Source organism: Exophiala mesophila (assembly GCF_000836275.1).
Source record: "Exophiala mesophila strain CBS 40295 unplaced genomic scaffold supercont1.5, whole genome shotgun sequence".
Taxonomy (NCBI): Eukaryota; Fungi; Ascomycota; class Eurotiomycetes; order Chaetothyriales; family Herpotrichiellaceae; genus Exophiala; species Exophiala mesophila.
Window position 1 is genome coordinate 893,145 of NW_015622508.1, and position 22,116 is coordinate 915,260.

The window sequence follows — 22,116 nt, forward strand, 5'->3', positions numbered from 1 at the left end:
CAACATCCATCCCACCATGCTCACTCGTCTTTTTCCAAGTTGGCTGCCCTTTCGCTTCAACCAACGGCCAACGCCTATTCCAATCCACGCTGGAGTCACTCCCGGAGTTTGTCCACTAATCCTTGCCATGATTCTGGTTCGCTCGCTCGCTAAGTTTGCCACGATTTGTTCTTCAGTGGCCCATCGACCCAATCTTGGAAGCTTCTCCCAGACTCCGACCTTGCCGGCTCGCTACAGAACCCGGATCCCAGACACCGCGAACATGACGCGCCAAAAGTCTTCCCCGGTTCGACCTAGCTGCTTTTTGGGCGACCAGAAAACATTGAAAGTCGCGTGTACCACGACAATTCAACGGTCGAGATACCCTCCTAGACTAGCATGGAATTTCCATCGATGCCGAAGCGACTTGACTATCCAGTGAGTAATGTCCATACTGTGAGTGCACCAGATGCGGTCGAGCACCTCTATCTTTTTTCTCACCTTTTCTACTTCAATGTTTACATGTTCTGTTGACTGTCTCAGCCTGGCTTTCCATATATGACCCCATCGCGCATGAGAATGCATGTGAACAATTTCGGCTTTGGCACAAACTCTGTCATACTCCCCCCACCTTCTTTCATCTAGACTGGGCCTTCCTCTTGCATGCCCCTCTGCGGCTTACTTTCTTCACCAAGTTTCCTCGTGTCTGCTGAAACAGCCTTGCAGTTGACTGGGTCCAGGACAGGGTTTACCCCGATCAGAACCCTGTACCCGCACTTCTTGTTGTCGCGTCCAAATTCTCCTCACCATCAACTACCTATTCTTCCTCGTTCTCTCTTGACTTCAGCTATTGCTCAAAAGTCAACCACTTCCATCTCTTCATTCCTTCTTCTCACGAGCTGTCTTGAACCACTCAAGTTGGCCTTCAAGGCACCGGTGGCCATCCTGTTTAAATGCCCACCGTGTGAGCAAAGGACCTTGATGACGCAGCCGGAGCTTCGTCCACCACCTAATTTCATCCGCCAGCACGCGCCAACTGTCATCTCAGCCCATGGAAAAGCGTGTCACCATATGGCTTGTCGGGAGCCTCGCGGCTCTTCTCAGCCTGGCAAGCAGTGTTTTCAACGTTCTCTTCGCCTATCACATTTCGACAAGACCCTTGAATTCGGCTCTTCGAATACTTCTTTTTGTCGCCTTCGCCATCAGCGTGCTGAACTTCGCGGGCGTCATCTACTTTTGCGCCGGTTATACAAGGAACTTACAGGGCCACTCGCTTGGCCTGAAGAAGCAGACCTGGGGTCTTTTCACTGCTGGCGTCGTCATTGCTGGCGTCAGTATCGCCGCTACGGGAGTTCCTCTTGTCTGGCTCTTTGTCAGACAAACGGGCTTACGGGAGAATGTCTTGAACATGCCCGTGATGACGATGCTCGCCATCTGGGCTGGCCTTTGGGGCGCTACTGCGATATTGCAACTCGTGTTTTATACCTTGCTAGGATTATGGACTAAGAATGTACTAAGAAGTCAGAGAGCAAGTCGTTTAGACATGGATTTTGGAAGACGCGTGTCATCAATGTACGAGGTGCAGAGCGCCAGCATGCATCAACAGCGGCCCTCCTTTAACTCGCAAGACATGACACTGGCTTCACCGCCACGAACGCCAATTTCTCGTGGAGGATCCGGCGTCCGAAGATCCTCGTCGACGAGGGTTGGGTACAGTAGCTCGAGGACCAAGCTCGTTAGGCCATCGGCCAGATCCTCGCTCGAAGGCAATCCATTTCCCGCAGGTGAAGCCATGTCGATAGACAGTGCCTTTGACGACTGGGACACATCATCGGTACATCAAGAGATGCGATATGCCATTCACTCATCCCCCCCGGTGACTCGTGCGGGATTGGCCACCATTCCCGGAAGTCGACCAGAATCTCCTGCCAACGCACTGGATGGGCCCTATCTCCCTGAATCACCGTTGTCCAGCTCTCCGCCCCATGCGGCCACCTCGGACGCTGCCACGATGGTTGGATGGAGCTCTTCTCCGCGCCAGTACAAGTCATCTCCGTCTTCCAGCCCTCCCAACTTCTCCCGTCCAACCTCGTCGCACAAAAAGCCAGTAGCCGCACCGCCTCCCAAGTTCGGCGTGCCAGACTCATCCATGCACGGATTGATCCATCCATTGTTCCGGCCAAACAGCCCTCAACCACCGGCAATCAACAGTGCCGGGACCATGATCACAGCATCTCCTATGGCAGATCACCTGATTACTCCCAAGACGCTAGCAAAACTGAGAAGTGAATCGTCACTGAGACGTCGTTCGCAATCGGTTTATGACGAGGGAGCGTCCAAGGCTGGGACTCCGGAACCATCAGAGTGGGTAGAAGATTCATTACCAGACAGCCCAACACTAGGCAGCTCGCCATCGTTGGGGAGCCCTGGTCCGTCGGTGGTGGATGAGGCTGAACTGCCACCCATACTTCCAGGGTTTATTCTGTCTGCCGGGACACGCAGCAGCTTGGTGGAGTATGGAAAACGAAAAGGATTGAATAACCAACGACACAGGTCTCAGTTATCGGCAGGTGACCGGTTAAGCTAAATGCTTTGATGATGCAGGCCTATGAACTTGTTATGAGGATAATATATGGGCGGGCACTGGGTATGGGAGACGTCGTTGTTTAACTCAACAATTAATGAATGGACGTCTGTTTAGCAAGGAGTTGGACTGAGGAATATCCCTATGGCGGTAAACGGTGGCCTCGTCCTTTGACTACAGGTTTGATGATCAACACCATCTAGTGTAAATCTAGTGTAAAGTATGACACAATGAGAAGTAGTCATGCTCTGAGTACTGTTTTGACTGTGACTGTGCCTGTGATTGTTCTCGAATAGTATGACTGCTTCTCTACCCTGCCAGAACATGTATCATGCTGACACCAGACCTCAACGTCGTCGAGTCCTTGGATCCCGTGACTCATACTAGCAATTAGTAGGCTGCTAACAATTCCTGAAATATGATTGGTGCAGAAGTATCGGCGGCAATAACGACGGCACGAGCCGGAAGAAGAGGCTGAAAGAGGAAAGGCGGCTGCCCAGAAGAAGAAAGCGGCGAGAAGCTCTGTGATTGGTCGTCCTGATTCTTGCCCGACACCCGAAAATGCTTCTGCTTCTTCCCTCCGAACAAAGTAACAACGTAACCATCGTGACGAGGGTGAAAAGGTCAGCAACAGAAACAATGTGACCACACTTCACTCACTTCACTCACTATTCATCCTAATTGTCCTCCAGTCATTCACTTCATCATGAATGACTGTGTTCATGTCCAGCCCCCGGATACAATCACTGATTCACCTTCAACCACTGCCGCCGAATCCATTCACGGCCAGGTGAATGTTCATCTCCCTGAGTCTTCTAGCTCAAAGGAATGTTTCCACCTCTCACCATCTTCTCCATCTCACCAATCTCCCACCTCAGAATCTGCCCACGCTTTGCATCCTGGGCTTGATCAACCATCTCAGAATCATTTGCCTGAACCCGCGGCGTCTCCTTCAAGCCCCGTGCAAGCTGATTATCACAATCCACTAGATTGGCCATCACAGGCCACATCATCCGCACTCACAGCTTCTTCGCACGGCTCCAGCTCCATTTCAGATCGATCTCAAATATTTCGATCTCAAGTGAGCACACCCTCATCTACTCATCCACATATACCCTTTCATCGCATCAGTAAGCATAGGTAAGCTCAACCAAGCCCTCACACCACCCTTTAACACTATTCTCGCTTTTTATCTACCTCAAGATGGCTGGCTGGCGCTGGTTTTTTTTTTCAAGATCAACTGAATCTGAGCCTCTAGCGAGCCTCTTACCCGCTTGACTACCTCATCACTGACTTGTTGCGATACTAGACAAATGTCACAATCGTTTTCACAGCCGACTTCCTCACGAGGTCCAACTACTCCCTTCCAGATGAAAACCAGAAGTCGTGTGGCGAGAAGCTCAGATCCTCCATCCTTTGCTCGCGCGGCCTCATCTGCATCATCTGAATCATCATCAGTGCCAGACAATCCCACTGTCATGACTCCTGATCAGACCGCTTCAACCCCGTCTGCACGGACCATCACTGAGCCCAAGGCTCCTGCTGCGGCTCCAACATCCACCTCATCCCCCCAGATGGCACCAGAGTCTCGCGATTTCGACTCTGCTGGCCCCGCGCCAGACCTGGACACCTCCACCAAAAGCACCAAAAGCAGATCACCGTCACCAGCTTCGACTGACCCATCTTTTCAATCACCAAATCCAACTCAGCCCTCAACTGAGAAACGTAGTCTTCGGCCTCGGAAGAGCCTCGCTTCAGCAGATCAGGTTCCATTCTCAGATCGTCCAAGACGCAGCACTGCCCGTGTTTCCTCCAACCCACCGAGCACCCCAGAATCGCTCGACAGCCATCAGACACCAAGCTCAGATGTGCGCATGAAAAGCCCTCCTCCTGCTACACAGTCCATTTCTAGCGTTGAGGGGTCTCGCTTCCAGACGGCTTCTGGGCATTTGGATCCCGTAGATCCCGCAGATCTTCAATCCTCACCAATCGATTCCCCAGCATCGTTCGACAACGATACCATTCCAGTGGTGCGAAGAAGAGTGCCTACTGCCATTCAACCATTGTCTGATAGGCGCACGCTTCGTCCTCGAAACGCCACTGATACCATCGACCAGGCTGGTTCAACTGCAAAGAAGCGTAAGGCTTCTGATGATTCCCCCGACGAGCCAAAAGCCAAGCGTCAGTTGCTGGTGACACTCAAGTACGCCCAAAAGAGTAATCCAAATTCCAATGCCACCAATCATCAAGAAACTCCTGTTGATTCCTCTTTCGAAGGCAAAGTGTCAACCCCTTCCAGTGTCAATGGTAATATGACGCCGTCGACATTCCTGGAGCCTAAAGATAAGAGCAAGCCTACCAACCCCCGGATGCAAGCCATCGATGCGAGATCCATCTCGCCATCCGAGTCTCACTCACCAAGAAGACCAACAAGAGGTGGCGCTGCCGGTCGTCTTCGAGGAGGGAAGAACTTTGGGTTTCGTAAAGGAAGGCATATGGCCCATCGATACGGAGGGCGCGAGAGTCCTGATCCTCCTTTCCGCAAAGGTCCCATGTCCAAAATGGATCGAGTGGAGATCTCAATGCTCAAGAACCGACAACACGAGCTGAAGAAATTCTTCAATATGGTCGGAAATCAACAATGCGATATTCTTGACATTCTCGCCACCAAGGATATTGCAAAAATTTGTCGCAAGCCTAGGGCTCACAAGCATGCCCCTCAGTACGAACAAGTGGTTGGACAGCTCCAAGAGGTCTTGGAACGCACCAAGGAAGACGTCCGTGCCAGATACGATTTAGAACTTGAATACGAGCTCAACCGTCAACGTGAAGAACTGGAAGCAATGAATCGACAGTATCGACAAGTTCTAGTGGAGATCCAAAAAGAATATGTCGCCGGCTCTGAAGGGGATATCATGCTGTTTGAACATGCCTACCGTGCTGCACACGACGACACCTACACCGAATTTGGCTCCAGTGTTGACGTTATCCCACATTATCACGAATGCCCCGAGGCTAACGCAAAAATCCGAGGATATGTTTCCAACCGTATTGTTGATGAAAAGCCGTACAAGGGTTTGGTTGCTACCTCTGACAATGATCAAGCACGACAGAAAACCTTGAACGAGGAAGTTGTTGTTCCTTTGCTGAGAGAAATTGAAGATCGGGCCCAGCTATGGCGCGAGGATTATGCCAACAGAACAGGCCAAACCATGGACGCTTTGGCTCTGGAGGCTGAGAGAGAGCTAGAAAACCTCCACCGGCCTCCTCCTATGGAATTCCCACCCATGCAAACTGCCAGTTTCACACAAGGCAATGTGTATGCACTATCAACTCTTGCGGATGTGTCAGAACAGGTTGCTCTTGGAGAGATTGCTTTACCAACACCGCAGTACCCCAATCCTCTCAGACGTCCTGAAACTGGTTACTACCGACCAGAAAGAGATTATTCTCCACGGCCGCTGAGTCCAACAACACTACCAAATCATCACCATCCGGCCTCATTGCCGCCTCTTGCAATGCCAGATCTGTTCCATTCCAACCCATATGGACAGCCACCGCCACCGCCACCGCCACCACCCTACGTGCTCTACAGGATGTCTCCTGTGTATGGACCGCACAATGGCGTGATGCAACCAGCACCCACAATTGCTCCCAAGCAATCACAACCATCACCGATGCCAGCTTCCCTTCGCCCAGTCTCACGCAACGCCGAATCCGATCCATATGATCATATGAACCGCTCAGTATTCTCGACCTCACCAGTCAACAGACTCATCCCTGCCCGACCACAGTCCAGCACAGGATCCGCCGCCATCGCACCACTCCTATCACCTATGATCTCCAGTGGCCCAGGCCAAGCCATCGCACCAGCTCCACCCAAAGCCCGTAACTCACTCTCCGGACTCAATACATTCCGGGCACGGCTATCATCAATGAATTCGAATTCATCTTCCAACACCAACGCCGGAGGAAATACAAATCCAAGCACTAATGCACCTCCTCGATTCATCTTCACCACTCCTCAACAAGCACCACAACATCAATCAGCTCCGAGTCCTACGGCTAATACCCAAAGCGGTGCAGCATCGGAATCTGCTCCAAATTCTGTAGCAGCGACTGCTACTGGATCATCAGCATCGGAATCCCGCGCTCGAATGCCAATGATGTTTGTCAATCAAACCATTGAGAGTCGGAAAGCCGCGGCGGCGGCGTTGAATACTTCCAGCCGTGGCGGATCTCCTCCGGTTAGTGGGGGGAGTGGGAGTGGGAATAGCAACGGGAGTTCAAATGGTTCTGGCAGTGGAAATGGAAATGGAAATGGTAACGGGAGTAATAATGGTACTCCTACTAATATCAAGGGCGGACAACGAATTCTTCTACCAAAGATGTAGGAGAAGAAGGCCAGGAAGGGAAGGCTATTGTGACTTGGGGGCCTGGTACAAACCAAACTTGTATCTATTGTTTTTCTTGTTTTTCTTTGAAGGGGAAAGGGGGTGAATTGGTCGGATGTGCAGTCCGAGAGAGTTGAGGACTGAGTGATGGATTGGTTTATTGGTGGGGTTGATTGTGACGATGACCTTTGATTATGGCATTGGCATTGACCCTTGGTTGGATGGGTTGAATAGTCATGAGCCTCACAAGTCGTCGTAAATGAGGTTGATCATAGAATTGATCATAAAAGGTAATGGTCATGAGCAAAGCAATGTGAAGCATGTACATTTCAACGCAAAGAAGAAGAAAAATTACCGATTAGCCGTTGGGTAAGAAAAAAAGGGAGCGATTCAAGCTATATCAAATGACCGTTTGGCCGTTTGGTAAGAAAAAGGTGTGCAATTCAAGATACATCAAATTAGCATTACTTAGATACGATAATGGTAATGACAATGATAATGATACAGCGTAGAAGAGAAGAAGAAAAAGAAGACAGACACAGGAACAAAGCGATACCTTCCTCCCTGTAACCATCCATCCTCAGACTCAAGATGATCACCCTCCCCTAAGTCATGAAACCCAGTGCCTGAAAATGCCATTCGAGGGCCTCCATAGCAATGTATCTACCATGCTGATAGTATCTTGACGCGGAATGGAACGATTCTAGGCTAGTCGTGATATGAGAGGCGGGATCTAGATTGATACTAAGTTGTGGAGTATATCCCAAGGGAAGGCTAAAGGCACGGATCTAGGCTGGTCTTGATGTGACAGGTGGAGGGCAGACAGATATTCGATAAGCTGATGATATGGCATGGGAGAGAGTCAAGTCAAGTCAAGTCAAGTCAAGTCAAGTCAAGTCAAGTCAAGTCATGTCATGTCTGGATATGGGATAATGTGATATGATGTGACATCTCTTGGCTTTGGTTTTCGTGTATATCTAGATATCTATGGCTGATATGATTGATATGTACATACTTCAGTATATGTATATGTAATTCTAACTATATGTCCATGTTCGTACCCCCGTCCATGTTCCGCTCGTTGATATATGGATCAATGACCACTCCCCAAAATCCTCTTCACTTCCTGGACAACACCAGGCAAAATCTCTTCAGCAGGTAAGCTGGCGCGAACGGGACCGAGACCAGAAGAACTCGATCTCGATCTCGAATTCAACCCAGAATCCGAATCACCAGTCTTCCCACTTCCCTGTTCCACGCCAATCGCAAACCTTTGCGCCATAGCGCTAGTTGTTTGTTGTTGCTGCTGCTCCTGAAAAGAAGCCGCCGGAACGATATGATTGAAAAAAGCATCTTCTTTCCTAACACCGCCCATGTTAAGGATTGCAATTGGCATGGACCGATCAGCTGCTCGTTTCACCAGTCGCCAAGCACTGTATGTGGCCAGACTACTTCCAACCACTAGGATACGGTTCGCACTGTCGATGGCGGATTCTGCTTCTGCTTTGATGCGTGCGGGGATGCTTTCGCCGAACATGATGACGTTGGGTTTGAGGATTCCTGGTGCTGTTGTTGTAGATGTAGATGGAGAAGAACCTCCTTTTTTGACCTGGTTGCTTTCAATCCATGCTCCGTCGGCGTCGACTTGGACGTGGAGTTTCTCTCCTCCTCCTCCTTTTCCTCCTCCGGAAGAAGAAGAGAAGGACGAAGACCCAACTACTGGCGGCCTCTTCACACATGAAGGACAAGCCGGATATCGAAACGTACTGTACGGAGCACCTGGAACATCGGCATCACCGTCTGGATTTGTTTTGAAACCACGAGACCGACGCTCAACTGGATCTTCTGTATCGAGTGCACCGGTCTTGAGTAACTCGGCGAGAAATTCCGCCCACGCGGGATTAAGCGCGGCGAGACGAGATTGGAATTCTGCACGATCCATTTCACGACCGCAACTCAGACAAATCAATGTGCGTAGGTATCCGTGTAGTTCAACGGTAGGCAGGGAAGGGTGGGCGATCGGGTGGAATGAGTCGACGTTCTGGGTGACGACATGGGAGACGAGGCCTAATGACCCTAGGTCTCGGATGGCCTCGTGCCCGGCGTTGGGCTTCGATCGTTTGAGACCTCGCCATCCTAGGAACGAGCGTGCCCAGTATCGCTGTCGCGATGTATGGCTGTCGACGAATTCGTGGAAGTAGATCGGTCGGTAGCTCCGGTTCTGTGTATATGTGCCTCGTGGACCGCGGTAGTCGGCCAGTCCTGATGCAGTGGAGAGCCCGGCTCCGCTGAGGAGGATGGTGCGTGGCTTCTCTTGATTACTGCCTGTGGATTTATTTCCGTCGTTGATGCTCGTGTGGGAAGAGGGTAGTGGTGAGGTTAGGAACTTTGCCAACGCCGCAATCGCTCCATGTTTGGTCGCCGCGGAGGGTGGGATGATCGCGGCGCCGGGAGGGGGCCCGTATACGGGATACGGAGGAGAGGTTTGGACATGCAGTGTGCATGGTTCCAAGAGATGGACAGAGGGAGGTTAAAAGGTCCTAGGCCGTTAGGGAGCGGAGAGCAGAGAGCAGAGAGCAGAGAGCGGAGGTGTCGCAGGACGTTCTCTTTTTTGGGTTGCTGACAACTGTCGATGTCATAGATATTTGGGACATACTAATATAAGCCGAGGTTGAGCCGACAGCCTTGCAATTCCCACAGCACGCATCCAATCAGGTAGATTCTGTATCAAATACTCATATAACATTCATTCATACCCATGTTTAAATGGTTGATTCCATGCCATTCAATTATTTGGTCGAGGTAATTTGACTGTAAAACGTCCTTCTATAGGCCAACGGCCCAATTAACCATACCCGCTTGCCATGCTATAGTCTATGTTTTGCATCTTGAACCAAAAAGTCCATACATCATGCCCATTTTCCGAGCACACTCATCAAAATCATACCTGCAAACAAGCTGACCCCACCAAGAAGTGTTTGACCAATGCTGGCTTCGACCATCTCTCCATGGTCCAGAATCCAATCTCGGGCCAGCATATCAACCAAACCAACCCAGAGAAGAATTCCAGCACTCAGCGAATCCAACGTTCCAATGGTCACAATGGTTTTGGGGTCATTTCCGTTAAAACTGTTGATGACGCCAAGGCCAATTGCCATGCCAATTGGTGTGATCAATGCAAAAGCAGTCGCCATGAAAAACTTGGTGGGCCAGAATCTTGCGAATTTGGCTGGGAGAACTGCGATCCGAGCACCAAGAGAAAGACCCTCGAAGAATTGGTGGAAGACTATGACAACCAAAAGTGTCTTGTAGAATGAGTCGCCAGCCACAACAAGCGTCAAGCCAATCAGGATACTGTGAAATAAGATACCCGCCTCCATAACCATGACCGACATTGTAGAGTGGGGGTTAGCAGGATCCAATGGATTGCCATGGCTATGGCCTAGGTTGGTCAGATTGTTGGCCTGATATGCTGGCGCTGATGCTGACGCGGACGCATCTTTGCCATCTTTGCCCTCTTGGTTGATCTCGCCTTTGGATGTATCGGAGGTAGAGGACGAACTTGCTTCAATAGGAGGCACATCTCCTTGGCTGGCACGGTGTACTCTTGCAATAACAATTCGGTGACCAACATACTCGAACAAGAATGCAAGAATGATGCCAGCCATCACAATTGCCGATGTTGTCCCTTCATACCTGAGACGGCCCAAGCATTGGTTCGCAAACATGAGTTGAGCGTGGGTATAGAGCTGTAAGTGATATTAGTGGTCTGGGCTCAATGGGGGTAAACAAAGCACATACATGCACAAGAGCAGTTGACAGGATCACTCCTGTGCCGAACTGCTTGACGACGGTAAAGGCTGACTGGTTGATCCTTCGGAATGGAAGTTTCGACAGCAGCATGGGAGCGAAAACACCAATGGCACTTGTAACAAGAATGACAAAGATGGTTCCTATCCGTAAGCCTATGTCGTAGTCTCGTTCGACGAGTTCGCAGTTAAGCGCAGCGCCCTCACTTTCGCCTTGCTCGCTACCGCCAGCAGGAACACAGTGTCTGGTCAAGTCAGTTGAATGTCGTATGTTTCAGAATAGGTGAAAGGCATACTCGACTCCGGCGTGAAAGTGACAGTCCATTTCTTGCTCTTCACCATCTTCATGATCGTGGTCATCGTCGTGATCGTCGTGATCCTCTTCGGCCGTGGAACTTCCGACAATGAGTACTTCAGAGCCATCAGGTGCCATACAATATCTGCAGGTGATTAGTCTTGAAAGCTTATACAACTCCGAAACCAACATACTGGTCGGTGCCATGGGCATGGCAGTCGGTATACTGGGCGGGTGGTTCTCCAGTAGCAGTTGCAGTGACAGATATTGACACTTCATCGCCAGCACCATTGATGCAGTAACTAGATCATCATCAGACCATGTCCGCTGTCTAAGATGTGTATGCAACTCACATGTCGCTTCCATGTGTGTGGCAGCCTGTGACGGCAGTTGTCTGACCTGTCGTGGTAGCCGAAGCGGAGACAGAAACCGGCAGGGTGGCTGTGGTCAATGTGGAGGAGTCGACGGCCGAGTAGGTGACCAAAGCAGTTTCCTCGCCATCCGGACCGTAGCAATATCTATACCATTGTGAGCGGGGTTCAGAATGCGCATTCTTGAGGACGATCATACTCGACGGTGGAATGATTGTGACAGCCGGTGTAAGTGGTCTGGGCTTTGACCGCGCTGGCCAGCCCCAGTAATAAAAGTATGGAAGAGGACAACATGATGGTCTCGGTGATAGATGCAAGTCTATGTCGTGATGCTGAACGATCAATGTGTCCAACAGATGATCAGATGGTCAGATAGACGCCACCTCGTTTGAGTGATTGTAGGCGAGAAACTGCGTCTGAAGCGAGGGGATTATATCGTTCCTTCCCGCTGATTCACAGGTGGAGGGTCGTGACTGCCATTTGTGGTTCTGGTGGAGCAGGAATTTCTATGACCAAAGAAGAGGACCAGAGCAGTATCAGAGTATCACTTGACTCAACAACCGCAGGAAGATCAAGGTCTCTGTTCTTGAATCCGAGTTCAACCCAGTCTTGTCAAAAACTAGGTTGAAAAGGTATACCCATCATTTTGAGCATCATCCAAGGGCAAAATGCCCTGGTCTGGGCTGCAGCACCAGGCGTGGAGGAGAGGGCAAACACATGGTGGCCGGGAGCCAAGCCCGCAAATATCCTCAAGTGACAATAGCCAAGGATAAGGTACTCAGAAACTGGAGTAGGCCACCGGCGATGAGGAACAATAGCAATGTTGTGAGTGGCTGCGCTGCCAATGGTCTGCCTTTGTTTAAGGTACTCACTTTTGTCTGGGCGGCGAGTTCTCCAATGCTGAGGGCGGAGCGGACTTGCCTTGGCATTACCGCATCGGGACATAGTGCCACTAGCTCCCGTTGAGGTAAGCCCGACAAGCTCATCGTGTAGTATCGATAGCGATACGAATAACAGGGCCACGAGGTTGTCGATATACTTCATGTTGGTAATGAGCTCAACGTATGACATAAACCGCAACCACAGCCCTCTTCTGATTGGCCTTTTATAGTCAGTCATGGTCCTCAAATTGCTCGCATATCACAAACTATAGACGAAAAACGTGCATGACCTCGTGCTCCGATCTGTGTAGTACCTGCTGCATTCGGCTAACCAGGCACGCCATTGACTTGCTGGGTCGAGGACATGGCCGTGAAAATTTTTCTGCAAGATGCTAGGCGGAGAAAAGCGTGGAATGATGATGGCATAGGATGCTCTGGCTCGGCAATTGAAGTCATCGGTTGCGGTGGAAGACGCTGTATAAAGTCGAGGATCCGGCCCGTGCGATGACAGGAGACAGAGCATCATCTCGACATCCAATTCGCAGTCTCCAGTCCAATAAGCTGGGTCCTTTCGTTTGCAAACCATGTCTCGTCTCATCAAGGCCACAGTCTTTTTGACTGCCATTTCTGGCGTATTCGCCGCTCCTGCGCAGCTCTTTGCTCGACAAGACTCCCATGACCATGATGACCATGATCACGTTGAAGCGTGGGATGCCGGTGCCGTCACCCAATATCAGATCCATTCCAGTTGCAACGCCACTCAAGCCCATCAGATTGCCGTTGGACTGAACGAGACCATCCAATTGGTTAGCCATGCCCGAGACCATGTGCTGAGATGGGGCAATACCTCGGAGATTTACCAACGATACTTTGGTGGCCGACCTCCCTATGAAGTTCTTGGAGCATACGAGATCATCATCAATGGTGACAAAGAAGGCGTTCTTTTCCGATGCGACAACCCTGATGGCAACTGCGACATCGAAGGTTTGTGACTGGAGCTCCCCCAGTGTTGATGTGTATCGGCTAACAGGCCTCGCTTTAGGTTGGGGAGGTCATTGGCGAGGCTCCAATGCCACGTCCGAGACCGTCATCTGCGACCTCAGCTATGAGACCCGACGATCTCTCAATCAGATGTGTGCTCTCGGCTACACGGTCAGCGAGTCGCCCAGAAACACCTTCTGGGCATCTGACCTCCTCCATCGTCTCTATCACGTCCCTGCCGTTGGCTATGGGTATATTGAGCATTTCGCGGATGGTTATGAAGAAATTCTCGAGCTCGCCCAGACCGACGAGATCGGTCCCACACGCGACACTGACACACTGCAATACTTTGCATTGGATGCTTACGCCTATGACATTGCCGTTCCAGGCGTTGGATGCAACAGCCCAGAGACAGAGGCAGAGAGCGGCTCTTCTAACTCAACTGCACCAACCACGACTTCAACTGGTTCACCTACCGTGCCTGAACCCAGCACATCGACTGTATCAATCCCTGCTGTGAGTACTCACCTGAAGTTGTTGACGGAACAAGACTGACATAGTCATGCAGGGTTGCCACACTCACGAAGGCGGTGATCTCCACTGCTCATAAATGTAGAATGGAGCGGGCTGCACATGCAGGGTCAAAACAAGACCATAGACGACCAGAGAGACAAGTAATGCACGCTGAGCAGATATAGCCAACAGCATACCTAATAGTATAGAACACCTATAAGTGATAACACACAGCTTCTCCAAGGTCTAGTAATAAATGAGTTATGGCAATTCTTGAGGACGGTTAAAATGTCACTCAAAGCAAGGAAGCAAGCTCTACTTATGGTTTAGCTCATCAAAAGTCCCCACTGGTCCGTAATTATGGAAGAGTGATCGTCCATAGTAGGCTTGTAGGCTGATAGGCTGTTTGCCTACCTAGGATCCATAGAGTCAAACATGAGTGAATCGAACCATCACCACGCGGGCCATGAGAACACAGCCACTCGTACATACCCAAGTCCAAGCTCGATATCATCTTGGTTCATAACGGCCATCATTTATTGTTGTATTATCTAGAAGGGAGCTCTATCGTCCATTCTCTATTCTCTGGTTGTGTGGGTTCGTGACATATACAAGCCGTCTCTTCCTGCAAGGCTCATACACCTCACAAAACCAAGGCGCCCACACCGGCTGCCACCAGCAATAAACCTATTTGAGCTGTGACAACCCTAGCCCCGTTCGTGTTCCCCTCGAGAGATGATCCAGTATTTGCTGTGGAAGTCGACGAAGTGGTTGTCGTCCCTAGGGCATAGCTCGATGTTGTAGACGATGTTGTACGAGTCGACGACGTGGTGCGGGTCGATGACAAGGTCGCGAACAAATCACTGCTACTTGAGACGCCAGAGCATCCAGCACTCGTCGAGCCCTAGAACAGTTAGGTAATCAATCTGTCATCAGCAACGGAATTGTAATCTTACTGGAGCACAGCATTTCCCGGGAATGGTGGCGCATGTGTACCCAAAGACACCTTGGCAATGACCTGGCTATGTGTCAGTACCTTCTTAAACTTATCTTTACCTGTTACTTCTCGACTTACTGCCATCTGGACAACATTCTTCGTAAAGGCCAGGATTGTAGCAAGCGTCATTGCCACAGGGAACATGTCCGGAGCCATAAAGGCGGACACAGGTTTCGGTCGTGATGCCGCCGCTGCTTCCAGAACCGCCTCCAGTACTGCCTCCAGTACTCCCCCCTGTATTGTCGTCTGAACAAGTATCATACATTGGATCATTCGGGTCGTAGCAGTGCAGTCCATCAGGACACGCTAGGTATGTCGGCCCGAAGCACGACGTGCAACTAGCCCCAACCCGGTAGCAAGTGTCACTTTCACCTGTAGACGTGGAACTCCTTGCACTGGATGTGGCTGTGCCTGAGCCGGAGCCACTGCTCGTGCACGAGTCCAATCCGTAGACCGAATCCCCAGGACGGTAGCAGATTCTGGTACTGCTTGGACAAAGGATGTAGCCGTCTCCAAAGCACTCTGCGCATGTCCCAGTACATCGCTTTTCGAGATCCCTACTCATAAGCAATCGATTGCTGGTCACGCTTGGAGTTCGACTCAGCGCAGGCTTAACGCCACTGAAGACGGCATCCTCCAGCTGGGCCGAGGCGAGGAGGACGAAAGAAGACAAGCACAACACAGCTTTAGTGAACAGCATTGTAGTCAGAGTTGCCAGTTTCCGAAGAAAAGAAGGTGGTTGACTATGAGTGACTGTCGCGATCGAACGAATGCCTCCAGGGAATGAAGAGTGAGTTGCAACTGGATACCAGAACCTGCTTCGAGCCTCGAGGAGAAGGTGATGAAAGATATACTCACATACTGTGCTCCAACTGCCGGTGGTTCGCGACTCAGGATTTAGCCTGGTCGTGAGCACGACGGAATACGGCTACATTTTGTGGCAGTCAGGGCCGAGGATTTGATCGCTCATCCACTCTTAACCTCGTGCTTGACCCTGAAATTCCAACGTGCCGCTCTGATTAGTCGGTTATCAAGATCGACCAGAAGCCATTGGTTGTGAGTACTCCGTACATAGAAGTTCTCCAAGCTCAAAAGCCTAAACAATACCTATTCCTCTGCATTGACCAGGGATCAGCCTTGAATAGACTGTTTACATCAGGTCAAGAAGGATCAGCATTCAGCTAAAAGGACCGTCAGGCGCATAGGTGAATGGGACCAATTGATCACCGGTTGAGTCAAAGACCAGTAGGATGGGAATGATGAAATTGAGCCCACAGTCAATCAGCGATCACTTCTTATTTGTGCCTCTAGGCAAATGGATCGCTGTTGCACCTTGCATTAATCAAGCGTATGCTTCTCTAAGCCCTAGTTCGTGCGCTATGTGGCGCAAATGGCCCTCAAAGCTCCGGTTTCAGGGGCACGAGGGGCGGCAAGTCTTGGTATATATGGGGGCCGATCTTGGCTCAAGGGTTAGCCGAACCCTGATGTGAAGCGAAAGTCAATCTGAGCCGTGTTGGTGGAGACCAAGGCAGACTTGAATCAGGTTGCCTTTCTAGTGCCATTTTAGTTGGGCAGAGACTCGGCTTTGATCGTCGTCGGAGACACGAATCCAGGAAAGATCTCCTCGTAGTTAGTCATGTTGTCTGCTTTCTGTGTGGTGCAAAGGGCGAAATGGTACGCTGCAGCCCCATGTGCAGATACGGAGTACTCGTGGTCTTGCACCCAACAATATTTCCTTGCGCAGGGTTTTATTCCAAGGGTGCTCAGGCCCGGGGCGCTGGCGACCTGGCCATGTGGTCAATTGTCCAATAACCAACCAGATCAAAATTCAAGCCCGGACGACAAAGCAGGGGTACGGACGCTGGCCGGGTTTGCTAATCTTGTAGCCTCGAATATTGGCAAGGGATCTTAAACTTTGGTCGGCGCTGAGTTCAGCCTTATATCTCAGGACCATGCGCATGTCGAAGACCAGATGACCCGTTTGCATCCCTATGTCTCCTCACTACTTTTAGCTGTTGAATTTCAGAGTTTTGAACCGTCTTGTTATGTCGGTAATAGCAAGCTCGACAGGTAATCTCTCCATACTACTGGCGCCAAAGAAACCATGGACGCCGGTCGTCCGGCTGAGAACATAATCAGCATCCTTCGGCTCGGCTATGGGACCTCCATGGCAGAGGACGAGGATTTGGCGATTGATCTCGACTGCAGCATCTCTCATCGTTTGAATCAACTCGACGCATTCATCAAGTGTCTTGCCTGTTTTGGCGCCGATAGACCCGGAGGTTGTCAAGCCCATGTGACAGACTGGGTTTGGTCAGTGATAGGGTTTCATCCTCGACCACATACTAATTACTAACCCAAAACATCTGCACCAGCCTTGGTCATTTTCTCAGCCTCGTCCACATTGAAGACGTAGGGCGTGGTGAGTAAATCCAGCTTATGTGCTTGGGCGATCATTTCGACCTCTTTGTCATAACCCATTCCCGTCTCCTCCAAATTTGCCCTGAAAACTCCATCGATGAGACCCACGGTGGGAAAATTTTGGACGCCGCAGAAGCCCATGCTCTTGAGTTGTTGAAGAAAGTTGGGCATGATGCGAAAGGGGTCGGTTCCGCAAACGCCAGCAAGGACGCCTATCCTGTTGACAATTGGCAAGACCTCGTTTGCCATGTCGAGGACGACAGCATTGGCGTCACCATATGGCATAAGTCCAGCGAGGGATCCTCGACCTGCCATGCGGAAGCGTCCGGAGTTGTAGATGATGATCAGGTCTGCAACCCCGGCCTCGATGAATTTGGCGGACAAACCAGTGCCTGCTCCGGCTCCAATGATAGGTTTACCCCCGTCAACTTGGGCTCGAAGGTGAGACAACACCTCAGAGCGAGAGGAAGGAGGGGCCATGGCAACAATGAGGAGTGAAAGAGCCTTTGGACAAGCAAGATATTGGAGTTTAAAGCCCACCTGGCCGGACTGTTGAGGCTGCAAATATCGAGGACGATTAAGTATTGATACTCCGCGCCTGCCACAGGTCAGTTCAACCTCCACGTCATTGCATGAGGATTGATGCAAGGTGTAAGTGGGAGACACGCGGAGACTGGAGATGCTGCGGGGCAATCATTTATTGTCAGACTGGAATTCATTCCATTTCCTATAGCAATAACCACGTGATTTCTTCCTGAAAGCTACAAAATTGAAACTGTCAGACATCAACTCCAAACTCAATCTGATCGCAGCTTCCATGTGACAGGAGCCACCAACGACCTCTCACAAACACGAAGCAACACAGGCAGGTGGGGGAAGACAGGGAGGTGCTCTTTCCTTCTTCCATATTCTTGCGACCTCGCTTTTCGATCATTTTTATTCTCATGTTCAATTCCAGCTTAAGCTCGAAAAGCTTCAAGCCAGTTCTCTCTCCACCACATCGTCACTTGCTCATTACCATCAGGTCTTAGAGCCTGATTGGGAATACCTTTGACAACAATGGCCAAACCAACTGTCTTGATCGTCGGCACCACCGATACCAAACTCGAAGAAATCCTGTACCTGCAAGTCAAGATCCAAGAGGCAGCCTGCGAAACCATAATCCTCGATGTAAGTCATACAGCTTCCAAGAACCCTGCCCTCAGCCAGATCCCTGAGCACGGAATTCTCTCACCACTCCATGCCCACAGCGAATCTTTGAAATCCCTCTCTAGAGGTGACTACATCGATAAAGCCATCGACATATGTTCTCCAATTGTTCGCGACCTTGTTACCAGCGGTCAGATCCATGGCATCGTGTCGGCCGCTGGGAGTAGTGGTTCAGCCCTCGCCACGGCCCTGATGAGAAATGCCTCCCCAGTGGGCTTTCCAAAACTAATGGTCTCCACTATGGCAAGTGGCGATATCAAACATTATGTCCAAGAGACCGATATCACCATGATGTATAGCGTTGTTGACATCGCTGGAATCAATTCTGTCATGACTCGCATTTTGTCTAACGCTGCTGCTGCCATCTCCGGCATGGCAAGCGCTTATGCCAAATCCGCTTCTCAACAATCAGGTCCCCAGACCACAGGAAAACGCATTGCAATCACAATGTTTGGAAATACTACTCCTTGTGTTGATCACATTCGACGAATTCTGACTTCAACCCCTCATGATGTGTCCCAATACGACGTCATCGTTTTCCATGCTACAGGAGCTGGTGGTCGAGCGATGGAGAGACTTATTGCTGATGGGCAAATTGATGCAGTCATCGATCTCACCACCACCGAGATTCCTGATGAGTTGTTTGGGGGCGTGCTCTCTGCCGGACCCGATCGTCTCGAGATTGCCGCGAAGAAAGGGCTTCCAATGGTAGTATCAGTTGGGGCATGCGACATGGTCAACTTCGGTCCAAAGGACACCGTTCCCGAGAAGTACCACGACCGCAAGCTCCTAGTCCACAACCCTGCGGTCACGTTGATGAGAACATCCTCCGATGAAAGCAGCAAGATTGGACGCTTCATCACCGACAAATTGACAAAATATGCGAAAGACCCAAGCTCAATTCGGGTATTGATTCCAACCAAAGGCATCAGTGCCGTCGATGCTGTTGGACAGCCATTCTACGATCCTGCTGCCGATGAAGCGCTGGTCCAAGCTATTGATGGTGGATTGGAGGGATCTGAGATTGAGATCGAGAAGCATCAACACCATATCAATGATGAAGAATTTGCAACCCAGGTTGCCTCGGCTTTGCTCGAGGTAATGGGCGTCACCCCTCGACATTATCGACTTTCAAATGCAAGACGTCGGAAATGGTCATTCGACCACGGTGCTTCTGTCATGTTGGCCAGAAGAGCAAGTCAATTGTCAGACCCACCAGCAACGAACTTCAGCGTTGATCGTTAGAGCTGAGATTCAGCAATTTTGCGTTGTTCGCAAAGTCTCGTCTTCTGGATACTTTCCGGGATGTTCATAACGCCTGGCGGCCTCGCTTCTGTCAATCTGGCTTCTCAATTCTTGGTCAGAATAACGACATGTTGGCATACAGCGACAAGCAAATCAAACAGTGCAAGTGCCATTGTTTCAGTCATTTGTATGTCGTGACACTATTATCTCAGATACCCCAGTTTGCTATTGCACAATATAAAAATTTCCTTCCCAAGGTCTAAGAACATGGTCCTTGACTCCCGAGTCGGAATAGTTCGAGAGGAGCAAGCGTGAGTTGTCCAAGTTGAAGCCAGAGGGTATATATATTCTCTGTTCCTCGTCAGAAAAATTCAACGCAACCAGAACTGTTCTTGCTGCTGTCCGTTTCCAAAATGTGAACGTCTTCTCGTTAGACGGATTCACTAGCTCGAAGTCTCCGTATACAAATACTTGCTTCCATTCCTCGCTTTTCCTGATCGCAATGGACTTCTTCCAGAACTCCAGTACACTCCCTTCGACACCAATTTGGCTTTTTGCATTTATCTTGGTGAAGCTTTCATTCACCTTGATCCACGGTTCGGTCATGCTGAAGCCTGCAGAGGGAAGGCTGTCATCCCACTGCACTGGGGTGCGGTTGTTATCTCTGCCCATGTTCCAGAATGCATGCTGGACTTTCTTAACGTGTTCTTCATTGCCTGGCTTCTCTGCAAGAGCCGATTGGATATAATTGATCCACGGGCCGTCACGCATGTCTTCCAGCGGATAATCCTTGGGCAAGCTCGTCATTCCGAATTCTTGGCCTTGATACAAGAACAAAGTCCCGCTTAAGGAACAGAGTAACATGCTCAACAACTTGGCGCTCTTGGCCCAGAATTCTGGACCGTCGTTGCCGTACTTGCTCACAGATCTTGGACTGTCGTGATTTTCAGCAAACACCGATGTCCAGGCGTCCATGTCGCGGTCTTTTAAAAAGCCCTGAGCTTTCTCAAACCCAGCTTTGAAGTCGGTCAATTTTGCTGGACCCCATTGGTGAGGAGACAAATTAGGCCCTGAGCCAGACATGGAGAAGTCAAAGTCGAAGATCATGTCGAGCTCTCGATGTTTCGACGATGTGTACAATAGTGTTTCTTCTGCCCCGGTGCCTGTCAACTCTCCAACGAGCACGATGTCTTCGCCGAAAGGATCAAATGCCAGACTTCGTTGTTCACGAAGCCACTCATGCATACGAGGGCCATTACGGAACAGGGAATTCTCCATAGGTTGAGTTGGTTGCCCAGGTTCCACCACCGGCGTATCTCGAAACGTTTGATCCTTGGAGTAGCAGTTGACAATGTCGACACGAAATCCATCCACGCCCTTTCGCAGCCAGAATCGCATAGATGATTCGTAGATAGCTTCTCGGGTTTCCTGATTCTCCCAATTCAGATCTGGTTGCTGTGAAAGACAGATGTGAAGGTAGTATTGGTCTCGAGCGGAAACATATGTCCAAGCAGGGCCCCCAAATTGACTTCGCCAATTATTTGGCGGTACACGCTTCCCATCAACGAACTTGGGATCCCGCCAGATATACCAATCTGCTTTGGAGTTTGTACGGGAGGAGGCGCTTTCCCGAAACCATGCATGTTCGTTACTCGTATGGTTAACGACGAGGTCGAGAAGGAGTTTAATTCCTCGCGTATGGCATTCTGTAATTAGCATGTCCATGTCATGCATAGTACCATATTTTGGCCACACAGCCTCGTAGTTACTGATATCATAGCCCCAATCATGTTGAGGCGAATCGTACATGGGAGATAGCCAAATAAAATCGACCCCAAGATCGCGGATATAGTCTAGAGTACTGATGATGCCTGGAATGTCACCGAACCCGTCGCCGTTGGAATCTTTGAACGAGGCTGGCCAGATTTGGTAACCAACCGCTTCTTTCCACCATTTGGGTGTAGTCATGACGGGTGTTGGAGTTCAGCTCTGGTATTGTCAGGAAGTGCAAGTGTCCAGAGATGCTACTCGAACAGATATATGTTGTTTGAGTCATCAAGGCAGCACACTTATGGTGGGGACTCCACCGTTAGAGATGGCATTAGATTCAACCCTCGTTAGAACCCGCAAAATGCACCACCTTGTTGGTAAATTTCACCGACACGAAGTTGCGCAGGGACGAATCGCTCAGTATCATCCTACCTTGTTAGTTCAGCATTCAATGACAGAGTACCTGTGGAGCATGGGGGCATGGGATCGTCTGAAAGTGACCGAGAGTTTGGCCGTGACATGGATTGGATCGAAGTCAGTCAGATATCAATCGTCCGGAAGAAGGAAGATGGTTTATCCGCACAGGCTGCACAAGCCCCCAACACGTGACGTCCGAACTCCAACTTGCATCAACGCCCTGCATATTAACATATTCTTCCCATCTCGC

General features: G+C 50.3%; 9 protein-coding genes across 9 annotated transcripts; 4 read left to right on the top strand and 5 right to left on the bottom strand.

Annotated features, from left to right (window-relative positions):
* Window positions 1-839: 839 nt before the first annotated feature.
* PV10_07098 (uncharacterized protein) lies at window positions 840-2,755 on the top strand. Its single transcript, XM_016371960.1, has one exon. The coding sequence runs from the start codon at window positions 1,031-1,033 to the stop codon at window positions 2,564-2,566; it is 1,536 nt and encodes a 511-aa protein (XP_016221292.1). The 5' UTR covers window positions 840-1,030; the 3' UTR covers window positions 2,567-2,755.
* A 508-nt stretch (window positions 2,756-3,263) lies between these two features.
* PV10_07099 (uncharacterized protein) lies at window positions 3,264-7,145 on the top strand. Its single transcript, XM_016371961.1, has 2 exons — window positions 3,264-3,703; window positions 3,873-7,145. Exons 1-2 carry the CDS (start codon window positions 3,270-3,272, stop codon window positions 6,955-6,957), a joined length of 3,519 nt encoding a protein of 1,172 aa, XP_016221293.1. The 5' UTR covers window positions 3,264-3,269; the 3' UTR covers window positions 6,958-7,145.
* Window positions 7,146-7,987: 842 nt separating this feature from the next.
* PV10_07100 (uncharacterized protein) lies at window positions 7,988-9,555 on the bottom strand. The gene has a single exon (XM_016371962.1). The coding sequence runs from the start codon at window positions 8,897-8,899 to the stop codon at window positions 8,051-8,053; it is 849 nt and encodes a 282-aa protein (XP_016221294.1). The 5' UTR covers window positions 8,900-9,555; the 3' UTR covers window positions 7,988-8,050.
* A 104-nt stretch (window positions 9,556-9,659) lies between these two features.
* PV10_07101 (uncharacterized protein) lies at window positions 9,660-12,467 on the bottom strand. The gene is made up of 6 exons (XM_016371963.1): window positions 11,632-12,467; window positions 11,415-11,579; window positions 11,256-11,363; window positions 11,063-11,206; window positions 10,759-11,011; window positions 9,660-10,706 (listed from the first exon to the last, which is right to left on the bottom strand). The coding sequence occupies exons 1-6, from the start codon at window positions 11,724-11,726 to the stop codon at window positions 9,867-9,869; spliced, it is 1,605 nt and encodes a 534-aa protein (XP_016221295.1). The 5' UTR covers window positions 11,727-12,467; the 3' UTR covers window positions 9,660-9,866.
* Window positions 12,468-12,620: 153 nt separating this feature from the next.
* PV10_07102 (uncharacterized protein) lies at window positions 12,621-14,257 on the top strand. The gene is made up of 3 exons (XM_016371964.1): window positions 12,621-13,297; window positions 13,356-13,810; window positions 13,863-14,257. The coding sequence occupies exons 1-3, from the start codon at window positions 12,898-12,900 to the stop codon at window positions 13,902-13,904; spliced, it is 897 nt and encodes a 298-aa protein (XP_016221296.1). The 5' UTR covers window positions 12,621-12,897; the 3' UTR covers window positions 13,905-14,257.
* Window positions 14,258-14,450: 193 nt separating this feature from the next.
* On the bottom strand, window positions 14,451-15,682 carry PV10_07103 (uncharacterized protein; the record flags this gene model as incomplete). The annotated part of the gene is made up of 3 exons (XM_016371965.1): window positions 14,883-15,682; window positions 14,764-14,825; window positions 14,451-14,711 (listed from the first exon to the last, which is right to left on the bottom strand). Exons 1-3 carry the CDS (start codon window positions 15,502-15,504, stop codon window positions 14,451-14,453), a joined length of 945 nt encoding a protein of 314 aa, XP_016221297.1. The 5' UTR covers window positions 15,505-15,682.
* Window positions 15,668-17,705, bottom strand: PV10_07104 (uncharacterized protein; the record flags this gene model as incomplete). Its single annotated transcript, XM_016371966.1, has 2 exons — window positions 15,668-17,108; window positions 17,162-17,705. 2 exons carry the CDS (start codon window positions 17,703-17,705, stop codon window positions 16,813-16,815), a joined length of 840 nt encoding a protein of 279 aa, XP_016221298.1. The 3' UTR covers window positions 15,668-16,812.
* A 392-nt stretch (window positions 17,706-18,097) lies between these two features.
* PV10_07105 (uncharacterized protein) lies at window positions 18,098-19,914 on the top strand. The gene has a single exon (XM_016371967.1). The coding sequence runs from the start codon at window positions 18,285-18,287 to the stop codon at window positions 19,677-19,679; it is 1,395 nt and encodes a 464-aa protein (XP_016221299.1). The 5' UTR covers window positions 18,098-18,284; the 3' UTR covers window positions 19,680-19,914.
* Window positions 19,843-21,661, bottom strand: PV10_07106 (uncharacterized protein). The gene has a single exon (XM_016371968.1). It carries the CDS (start codon window positions 21,645-21,647, stop codon window positions 19,905-19,907), a length of 1,743 nt encoding a protein of 580 aa, XP_016221300.1. The 5' UTR covers window positions 21,648-21,661; the 3' UTR covers window positions 19,843-19,904.
* Between the last annotated feature and the right edge of the window lie 455 nt (window positions 21,662-22,116).